The sequence below is a fragment of the Nannospalax galili genome, unplaced genomic scaffold (assembly GCF_000622305.1).
Source record: "Nannospalax galili isolate Female #2095 unplaced genomic scaffold, S.galili_v1.0 scaffold1830, whole genome shotgun sequence".
Taxonomy (NCBI): Eukaryota; Metazoa; Chordata; class Mammalia; order Rodentia; family Spalacidae; genus Nannospalax; species Nannospalax galili.
The window spans coordinates 87,464-98,814 of NW_008328092.1; the positions used below are offsets into that span (position 1 = coordinate 87,464).

Consider the following 11,351-nt stretch of genomic DNA (forward strand, 5'->3'; position numbering starts at 1 on the left):
TATGCCTTTTAAAAATAAAGTGTAGCTAACCGCACTAGAATTCATGTGAGTTCTGAGAATTGATGATTTCGTATCACTCTCACCTTGATAAGGAAGCCCTCCTTCTCCCTCCCCTTCCCCTTCCCTTTATTGTTTGCTTACTTGATCCCTAGAATGCTGGCTGAGAATGTGGCTTAGTTGATAGAGTGATTGGCAAGCATGTACAAAGCCCTGGTTTGATCTCCAGCATTCAGTGAATTGAGTATAGTAGTCCATGCCAAGAGGGTCCAGAGCTCAAAGCAGTCCTCAGCTATACAGTGAGTTTGAGGTCAATCTGAACTACATGAGACCGTCTCAAAAAAAATTTTTTTTTGGTAATTTAGGAGTTTGAAGTAGTTCTTCTTAAGAACACAGTGCACCATTTTTCCTGAGAATTATTAGCTATAATTTTACTTTCCACTCGCCTTGTTATAGCCTTTCTTCTAACCTTTTTCATCACAAGGATTTGGCTGTGTGAAATAGGTCTGAATCCTGAAGCAATTGAGTGTATCATATGAACTGTTCTGTCCTGAGAGTCCATGTTTCCTCATTGGCAAAACTTGGATATATCTTCTGTGCCTCTCAGGAGACTAAGTGATTCATGTGCCATTGTATATTGTTTTTTTTTTAAAATTATATTTTATTATTTTTATTTTATGTGTATGAGTGTGTTGCCTGCATGTATGTGAGTGCACCCGTGTCATGCAATCCCAGAGGAGGTCAGAAGAGGGCTTCAGATTCCGGTTCGTGACTGCCATGTGGGTCCTGGGAATTGAACCCGGGTCCTCTGCAAGAGCAGTCAGTGCTCTTAACCGCTGAGCCGTCTCTCCAGCCCCTCTTTAGTTGTTTTTTAAATTTCTTCCACAGACACTGGATTTTTGAAGGAAATACATTGCCCTTAAGGAAGAGCTGGTATATTTTTCTGTTGCTCCATGTAATTGAATTTATATAAATTTAATTAATCCTACCTAGCCTTTTAATGGAGATACTTTTTTTTTTTTTTTTTTTTTTTTTTTTTTTGGTTTTTTTCTTTTTTCTTTTTTTTTTTTTTTTTTTTTTTCCTGTAATTCCAGGTCACAGTCCATCATTGTTTCTCTTTTTTTGTTTTGGTCTTTTTGAGACAGGATCTCCTTGATCCTGGCCTTGAATTCTTAGAGATCTACATGCTTCTGCCTCCCGAGTGCTGGCCTTAAATTCTTAGAGATCTACATGCTTCTGCCTCCCGAGTGCTGGGACTAAAGACGTGAGCCAGGAAGCCCAGCCTGAATGGAGACATTTCTTGTTTGTGTAGGTACAACTCTATTAATATTTCTAATCCAATTTTTACTAATCGACTTTTTTCTGGCCTAGATTGATGAACAAATTGAAAGCATGTTTAATTCGAAGAAGAGAGTAAAGGACATGGCTGCACCTGGCACATCTAGTGTGCCTGCCCCCACGGCAGGAAATGCCGAGAAACTGGAAATTGCAAAGAGACTGGCTCTCAGAATCAATGCTCAGAAGAATTTGGGCATCGAGTCTCAGGTATTAAGTAATTTGTTCCGAGTCTTAGTCATTACTCTTATGACATGAGAACCTTAGAGTGTAGATCCAAAAACTGGGGGAAATGTCACTTTTTCTTTCCCCCTTTGTTTATTTGTTTGAATTTTTGTGGTTTTCGTACTATATAATTTGATGGTATTTAGATCCCCTCCCCTGTCCCCACCTCCCTTTATTGCCTCCTGCCCAGTTCAATGTATTATATATATAATAAGGTCTGTAGAGTCTAAATTTGTGTCCCTAAATGTCCTTCAATGTGGGTAGGTTGTGGCTTTTTTGTTCATTTTCTCTTGTAGTTCAGACTGGCCTCAAACTCTCTGTGTAGCCAAGGCTAGCCTTGAACTCCTGTTCTTTCCTGCCTCTGCTTGCCAAAACTGGGATTATACCACCACACTTGTGTGTACCACCACACCTGCTTCAGTCATCACTTTTAACACTTTTCAAGAATTATATTGAAGGCCGGGTGTGGTGGCGCATGCCTTTAGTCCCAGCACTCAGGAGGCAGAGGCAGGCAGATCTCTGTGAGTTCAAGGTCAGCCTGGTCTACATAGTGAGTTCCAGGCCAGCTAGGAAAACATTGTGAGGCCCTGTATCAAAAAGACCAAATAAAGAAAAAAGAAAGGAAAAAAGAATTATATTGAACACAAGTGAACAGTTTTGTTAGAAATAGAGTTATTAAGAATTTAGCATTTTGGGGCTGGAGACATGACTCAGTCATGGAAGAACATACTGTTCTTCCAAAAAATCAGAGTTCAATTCCCAGCACTCAACATTGGGTGGCTCACAAGCACCCTATAGCCCCAGCTCCAGAGGATCCAACTCCTGTGACCTCTGCACACATGGGCATACACACACGTAGGTAAAAATAATCAGAGTAAATCTTAAAAAAAAAATTAGCATTGTCAGTCCTCGATTCTTTGATATTTACATTTGGATGATTTCTCTACCTGCCTCTTCTCAAAAACCTCGTAGGCATGTTAGCTGGGGTTAGTTTGCACAGAGCAGTTCTGGGAAGCCTGTTTGTTAGGTATGTTCAACATAGATAGCTTGTATGGAACAGTTGAGAATCCCTGATCCAGAAATACAAAATACTCCAAAATCTGAAACGTTTTCATTGGTGACCTGATGATGCTCAAAAAGTTTTGGATTTTTGTAGCATTTTGGATTGATTTTGATTTTCTGAATACATTACATATATTCAACTAATAAAATCTGTACAAATATTCTGAAATTCAAAACCTAAAACTTAAGATGCTTTTCTCCCAAAGCATTCCAGATAAAGGACACTGAACTTGTACTATGAGGATTTTCTGGGGGGGCTTTTAGACAGGGTCTTCCTGTAGCCCCAGCTGACCTGGAACTTACTATGTAGACCAGGCTGACCTCCAACTCACAGAGATCCACCTGCCTCTGCTGGTTTTTATTTTTTTAAGGGAATTGATTTTCTTTTTCTTTCCTAATCTTTTTCATTGGGTGGGTTAAACAGTTCCCTAGATGTTTGAACACCTAGCTTGTTTTGTGGGTTTTGTTTTGTTTTATTTTTTGAGACAGGGTCTCACAGTGTTTTCCTAGCTGGCCTGGAACTCATGCTATGTAGACAAGTTGGCCTCTACCTCATGGAGATCCACTACCTCTACCTCCCTAAAGTTTGGATTAAAGTTGTGCTCCACCATGCCTGGCCTATGAACACAGTTTTAATTCAACATGCTTAAACAATGGAGCAATGTTCTTTAAATGAATTTTGTTTTTTTGGAAGAGTTTTTGTGGTTTTGTTAATTTGGTTTTTGGAGACAGGATTTCATTGTATAACCCTTATCAACCTAGAACTGGCAGTGATCCTCTTTCCTCTGCCTTCTAAATGCTGAGGTTACAGAAATGTGCCACTACCATGCTTGCCATTATGTTACCTTTTTTTTTTTAAACACAAGGTTCCACTATGTAGCCCTCAGTGGCAAGAAGCCACCACACCCAGCCTTGACATTGTTAACTTTTTTTTTGGACTCTTTGAGACAGGGCCTCCCTGTAGCCCCAGCTGGCCTGGAACTCATTATGTAGACCAGGCTGACCTTGAATGACATTGTTAACTTTTTTTTTTTAATTAAAAAAAATTTTTTAGCCGGGCGTGGTGGCGCATGCCTTTAATCTCAGAATCGGGAGGCAGAAGCAAGAGGATCTCTTGTGAGTTCAAGGCCAGCATGGTCTACATAGTGAATTCCAGGACAGCTGGGGCTACAGGAAGACCCTGTCTCAAAAAGACCAAAAAAAAAGAAAATTTTATTTTATTATGTGTATGCGTGTATTGCCTGCATGTAGGTAAGTGTACCTGTGTTGTGCAATGCCCACAGAGGTGGTCAGAAGAGGCTGTTGGATCCCCTGGGACTGGAGTTACAGATAGTTGTTAGCTGCTGTGTGGGTGCTGGGACTCGGACCCAGGTCTTCTGCAAGAACAACCAGTGTTCTTAACCCCTGAGCCATCTCTCCATTGTTAACTTTCAAGAAGACAAAATTAAAATTTTCATACCATGCCCAAAGAATGATTTCATTGGGCAGGGTGTGGTGGTTCATACCTTTAATTCCAGCACTCAGAGGCAGAGGCGTCTCTGTGAGTTCCAGGCAAACCCAGCCTATATAGTGAGATGTTGTGTCTCCAAAAATGGGAGATTCAGTTGATTCTGACAATATTTTGAGTAAGCCATTTCCTGTAATTTATTGAATGTTTACATGGTTCATTGGGTGTGGGTGAAGGCTTAGTGATAGTGGTTGCACAAAGATTCAGTGGCGATGCTCAGGAGTCATAAAATATGTGATTTTAGAACTTAAGCACTATATATGCTGTTAGGAGCTAGCTAGTGATCAAGAGTATGTCTGTGACCCAGGAGAATGTTTACTGGGTCATCAAATGTTTGTCATCAGGAATTAGAGATACATTAACATTACACTGTTACAGACATTCAGTGCCTAACTGCATGCATGTATGGGGCCCGACATTAGAAAAATACTTTGTTTATATAGTTAGTGGCTTTTAGGAGAATAATGTATGGTGAAGTCCTTGGTCCTGTCTCTGTGCTCAGTTGAGATTTAACTGGAGGTCTTTTACTGTAGGATGTGATGCAACAAGCCACCAATGCAATTCTCAGGGGTGGCACCATACTGGCTCCCACAGTGTCTGCAAAAACCATTGCAGAGCAACTTGCTGAGAAGATCAATGCCAAGCTCAATTACGTGCCTTTAGAAAAACAAGAAGAGGAGAGACAGGATGGTGGACAGAATGAATCTTTCAAGAGATATGAGGAAGAGTTAGAGATCAATGACTTCCCACAGGCAAGTAATAGACTTAAAGATTTTTATATTGTGAAGTATAAACTCTTGCTTTATAGGAACAAAATCCTTTCCTTAAAACACATGAACTATTTATTTAGGTTTTTGTTGTTTTGTTTTTAATTTTTTGAGGTAGGCTCTCATGTAGTACAGGATGACTTGGAACTCAATATATAGTTAACGATGATCTTAACTTCTGATCGCCTGCCTCTACCTCCCAAGTGGCATTACAGGTGTGCACTGCCACACCTGTCCCTGTTGATTTATTTTTGCAGTGCCAGGGAGAGAGCCCAGGACCTGATGCATGCAGTTAAGCACTTTAGGACTGAACTGTACCTCCAGCCCCTAAAACAAGATTATTATTATTTTCTTTTTTAGATTTTATTTTTTAAAATATTTTGTTATTTTTATTTTATGTGTATTTTGCCTGCATGTATACAAGTGCACCCGTGTCACCCAGTGCCCTCAGAGGCCAGAAGGCCAGAGGTTGTGTTGGATCCCTGGGAACTGGAGTTACAGACAGATGGTTGTTATCCTCCATATGGGTACTGGGAATAGAACCCAGGTCCTCTGCAAGAGCAGCCAGTGTTCTTAGCTGCTGAGCCATCCTTCCAGCTCCAAGAATTATTTTTAAGTAAACAAGTAACTGCTTGGGTTTTTTTACCTGTATAGGAGAGATAGCAATAGAAATTCAGTCTATTCTTTGTCATCCTAGAATTTTTAAAAAAATATCTATTACATTTTATTATGTGTTGGGTGGGGTAGGCACAGGTGTCACAATGGGCATGTGGAGGTCAGAAGACAGCTTGTAGGAGTGGATTCTCTCCTTCTACCATGTAGGTTCCTGGGTTGAGCTCAGGTCATCAAGCTTGGGAACAGGCTTTACCCCCGAGCCATCTCGATGGTCCTGAAACACAGATTTTTATGTTATGAACTGATTTTTTTTCCCCTTCAACCTTTCTTTTAGACGGCTAGGTGGAAAGTTACCTCTAAAGAAGCTCTGCAGAGAATCAGCGAGTATTCTGAAGCAGCAATTACAATCAGAGGAACGTACTTCCCTCCTGGGAAAGAACCCAAAGAAGGAGAACGGAAAATTTACTTGGCAATTGAAAGTATGTACTGTTGGTTCTGCTTGAGACTTGAGTTAGATCAAGGTTGATGTAGATATAATGCAAGTTAGTGTGAAGTCAACTGTAGGGAGGACGGAAAAGGTATTACAATATATCACTTGAGGTCTTTGTTTAGAAGTTCAGTAAATATAGAAAGGTTAATGATCTGTTTGTGAGACAAGTTTGAAAATTACTCTAAAGAAAGTATGACTTTTAGGGACTGCCATTTTTCTACTAAGCAAAAGATTTTGACCAAAGTTTAAGTTAGAAAATAAGTCAGCTCTAGTCACTTAATGAATATTTAGCCAAATCTTCCCTTTGAAATTATGCCCAGTGAAGATCATTCAGACCTTTACCAAAACAGTAGGTGGACAATTGGTACCATGTCCTAGAGGATGTAAGTAATGTATTATCTAAAGGAGATCAGCTTTGGTTTTCAATTAGTTTCTATCCCGATTATTTTCTGATGAGTTGCTCTATTATATAATAGGTTTGTTTAATCGGAACATCTTTGTAATAGGTTTTTAAGAATTAGTTTTTTGGTGATTTTGTGGGTTCTTGTTATTTTCTTTAACTTTATGTGTAATAGAACCAAGATAGAAAGAACTGAACTATCGAAAGTGAGCTACCTGTGTGGGTCATACTGTTCTCCATACAGTCTCAGATTTCCAGTTTTGCTTAGACCATCCCTATTTAGAAGTGGTTTTAAAATTTATCAGCCACATGTGCCACTTAGGACCTAATTCATGAAATAATGTTTATTTTAGGTGTTAGTCACTAGTGGAGCTTTTGTAAATTGGGGTAAAATTCAAGTAACACCAAGTTCATCATTTTTAAATTATTTAAAAAGCCAACTCATTGACTTTTAATGTATTTGTCAAACTTAACAGAATAGAATGAAAGCTTAAATTATAAAAGATCTCAGTTACTGCTTTATTAAATATTTTCTTGTGTGCCACTTTTTTATTTTGAAATGGGTTTCTTTTGCATGCTCTCATCTCTTTCTGTGACTTGGATAGTCTTCTGTTCATCTTTGAGGTTTTGTTCAGAAGACACTTTCCTTACACAATTTGTAGGCTTCAAAGAATATAATCAATGTCCAATAAATACTTAAGTGAATAAATCAAAGAATTATATTTCCCTTTAGCCTTTTCTCTTCTGGATAAGTACTATTCTTTGATCTTTTTAAAATCAACATACCAGAACTCTTGACACTGTGCAGTGGTAGGTACATTTGAAATTCTAAAGATATCTAAAATAATAAGTGGACATTATATAACTTGGAAGTTGTTCTACCAGACATTGAACAGCTGTGTTGGCAGGCAGTGAAGTGTTCATAAATGTTACCTGCAGTATTTCCTCTAACACTTCCATGATTGGAGAAATATCTGGTATAACTCTTATAATATGAATCACATGATTTCTACTCAAATCATCAGGTGCCAATGAATTGGCTGTTCAGAAAGCAAAGGCAGAAATCACCAGGCTCATAAAAGAAGAACTGATCCGACTGGTGAGTAAAATCTTCAAGTGCTTACTTGTTTAAGTAAATAATTCATTGAACTCTGTACAGACAAGTATACAATTCATACCAATCTTGACTGGCACACACTGATAATCCCAGCATGTGAGAGGTGGAGGCAGGGAGTTCAGGAGTTCAAGTTCAGCTTGGTGAGCTACATGATATCCTTTCTCAAAACAAACATCTTGATGAATTTTTAAAGTAGGCAAAATCATAATCAATATGCAAATTAAGAAATATAGACATTTACTACCCTCTAGGAGCTTTGCAAATGACCTTGTCACTATCCATCTCCATCAACTAACCATATTCATAGATAAGTTTTGCTTGTTTTTGAGCTCTATAAAGTGTTCATTATATGCTGTGTGTATTCCTTTTATAGCTCAGCATTATATTGAGGTCAGTCTGTGTTGCTGCAGGTAGCAATAATTTATTCATTTTTATGCCTCTATGGCATTTAGGTATATAAATATACAATAGTTGCCTTACATATTGAACTTCAAGATTGTTTTCTTTTTTAGCTTTTATGAATAGCAATTTTGTGAGCCTGCGTCCGTGTCTTTTTGCTACACATTAATATGTTTCTTTCTTGAGAATATACCTTGGAATATAGTTTTTGTTTATAAATTCTATATAGTTTATCTTTTTGTTTTTATTGTTTGGTCTTTATGAGACAGGGTCTCCCTGCAGTCCCAGCTGGCCTGGAACTCGGTATGTAGACCAGGCTGGCCTCAAACTCAAAGAGATCTGCCTGCCTCTGCCTCCCAAGCACTGGGACTAAAGGCGTGTGCCACAACGCCTGGCTCTATACTTTATCTTTTTAGTAGGTGTTGCTAAACAGGATTCCAAAGGCGTTTACCAGTTTCCAAAGTATATGAAAATTCCAGATATTCTGCATCTTTGCCAACACACATGGTGGTGTTGCCAGTGGGGTTGTTTGTTTTTTGGTCTTTTTGAGACAGGGTTTCCCTGTAGTCCCAACTGGCCTGGAACTCACTGTGTAGACCAGGCTGGTCTCAAACTCTGCCTCCCTAGCTCTGGGATTAAAGGTGTGTGCCACCATATCCTGCTGCTGTCATTGTTTTTAAGTTAGGCAGTGTCTTAATTTAATTTAGGGGAAAAAAGCAGGTTGCTAAAAGCCTGCCTTTTTAAGGGGCAGCAGATACATCATTATATCTTAAGTGCCAATTGAAGATAGTCAACTCTCCATACAGCAGCTTCATTGGATGGAATAAGGATGCATTGGAAGGAAGTCTGGTTCATTATTTTATGAATATATATTTGAGAGCTTTTCTGAAATTCTACTTACATAATTCTTTTGGTGGGGATAAGATTTCAAAAGAGAGTCCAGGCATAGTGGTGTACATCTTTAATCCCAGCACTTAGGAGACAGAGATAGGCAGTTTTCTTTGAGGCCAGCCAGGTCTACATAGTGAGACTCTGTCTCAAAACAAACAAACCCAAAATAACAACCCCCCCAATTTAAAAAGAGGGTACACACAAAAAGAAATGAAAAACAAGCTTTAAGTTAAGTCAAGGACTTCAAACTGAGTGTCATGGCTCACACCTGTAATTGTAACACTTGAGAGTTTGAAGCAAGAAGATTGATGGCATGAGTTCAAGGCCAGACTAGGCTGGAGAGTGTGTTGACCTTGTCTCATAACATCAAATTAATAATAATATACAGAGGTAAAGAGATGGCTTAGTGGTTAAGAGCACTGGCTGTTCTTGCAGAAGACCTGGATTCAAATCCCAGCATCCACATGACAGCTAACAACTGTCAGTAATTCCAGTTCTAGAGGCTTCAACACCACACCCTCTTCTGGCCTCCTACATACATGCAGGCATAACATTCACATACATAAAAATAAATCCAAAATTAAAAAAAAAATATTTAAAAAATCATACATAGGTCTCGAGACTTTCATAAAAGAATAATAAAAAAAGAACTTTATGCTTCTAGACTACCACTATAGTTGTGAAGGAAGGAGTGTTTGAGTCAACAAAGAAACCGATGACTCATTGAACAGTTCCTTCCGCCTTCATGCAATAACATTCCCCTTTTAATTTCAGATATCTGATAGTTTTTTTTTAATAGAAGTTTTATTGTCAGAACATAGTATTTGCTTTTTTTTTTTTTTAATGTCCTTCAAATTATTGATATACAGCTCTGGAAAAGAGTTAAATTACATTTTTGACAGAAAAAATATGCAATTATCTATTCTTTGAGGCACTTACACATGAAGACAAGACTCTTCTGATTCTTTGAGCCAGAAACCTTGAGTTTCATTGATTTAGAAAACAAGTTACATTATAGAAAGATTGGATTACAATCAAAGGTTGGGAGAAAAGATCATCACAGTTTTCAGATTTTGTCTCATGTTTGCAAAGATTAGATCTGCTACAGCCTTCTAAGATGGATGGGGTAGGATTCTTTTTAAAAAATATTTTATTTAGGAGCTGGAGAGATGGCTCAGTAGTAGATATCTGATAGTTTTATAAGTTGTTAAAATGATCTTATACATCTTTTTTTAACCGTATCTCTTTTATTTTCTATCATAGCAAAATTCATACCAACCAACAAATAAAGGAAGATATAAAGTATTATAAACATCTAGGAGCCACTTTTTACCTGTGCTGGTCTGTGATACATGTGGCAGTTGTCTGAAGTTTACAATGTATTGTAAAGTAAGACTTTGAAAACTTTGTCTTGCTTATTTTTAAATACAAGAAACTAGTGTTTTAAAGAAGTCTTCTGTCAGTAAGTACCTCCACTCTTCTTCAAACTATATTTAAATCAGGCCTGTTTTCATCGAGTGATACCCTTTAGTGTAAACCAACATTTCAAGCATCTGGAAACTTTGGAAGTTTGTATTGAATGTTGTAATAAAGTATATAAGTTACTAAGGGGCTATGACCTTAGCATCTTTGAATGAAATTTGATCTCCTAAGAAAAGGGAAAATTCCTTGTCAATATTTTGTGTCACCACCTCTTAAGCTTAAACCTTATTTGACTCAATGGAACATATAAACTGGATTTAAGAATGTTAAAATAGAAGTTTTACAAAATAGGTTCAGAGTTTTTATTTTGATTTTTTATCATAAATGAGTAATAGTTGGTTTACCTTTGGTTTTTATAAAATTAAAGATATGTAGTATAATAGGATTTTTGCATTTCTTTTTTCTATTTTTGAGACAGAGTCTCTATGTAGCTCAGGCTGGTCTTGAACTTATGATCCTCCTGCGTCTACCTCCCGAGTGCTGGGATTACCACTTACAGACTTCCATTTCTTTACACTGCAAAGAAATGTATTATTTACTACCTTTAGGGTCCCCTCACAACCTCTGGCTCTGCCATTCTTCACTCATATATTTCTGAGAAAATGATTATAACCTGTGAATATTAAATATTCTTTATTTTTCCTCTGAAAGTGTTTCTTTAGACATTTATGGTATATACAAGTACCGTTACTAATTTTTTTTTTTTTTGGTCTTTTGAGACAGGGTCTCCCTGTAGCCCCAACTGACCTGGAACTCACTATATAGACCAGGCTGGCCTTGAACTCACAGAGATCCACCTGCCTTTGCCTCCCGAGTGCTGAGGTTAAAGGCGTATGCCACCACGCCCAGCTTTTTAAATATTTTATTTATTTTTGTTTTATGTATACAAGTGTATTGCCTGCATGTATGTGAGTGCACCCATGTTGTGCATTGCTGCGGAGGTCAGAAGAGGGCTTTGATTCCCACTGGAACTGGAGTTAAGGATGGTTTGTAGCCTCCATGTGGGTGTTGGGAATAGAGCCCGGGTCCTCTGCAAGAGCAGTCAGTGCTCTTAACTGCTGAGC

General features: G+C 38.1%; 1 protein-coding gene across 1 annotated transcript in view; it reads left to right on the forward strand.

The window, feature by feature from the left end:
* Positions 1-11,047, forward strand: part of Ddx46 (DEAD-box helicase 46) — a gene marked incomplete in the record, with an annotated part of 66,496 nt that extends 55,449 nt beyond the window's left edge. Inside the window, 5 exon segments of the mRNA XM_017801888.2 lie at positions 1,369-1,542; positions 4,660-4,878; positions 5,843-5,987; positions 7,424-7,497; positions 10,069-11,047. Of these exon segments, the coding sequence (XP_017657377.1) occupies positions 1,369-1,542; positions 4,660-4,878; positions 5,843-5,987; positions 7,424-7,497; positions 10,069-10,116 (660 nt within the window).
* Positions 11,048-11,351: the final 304 nt, after the last annotated feature.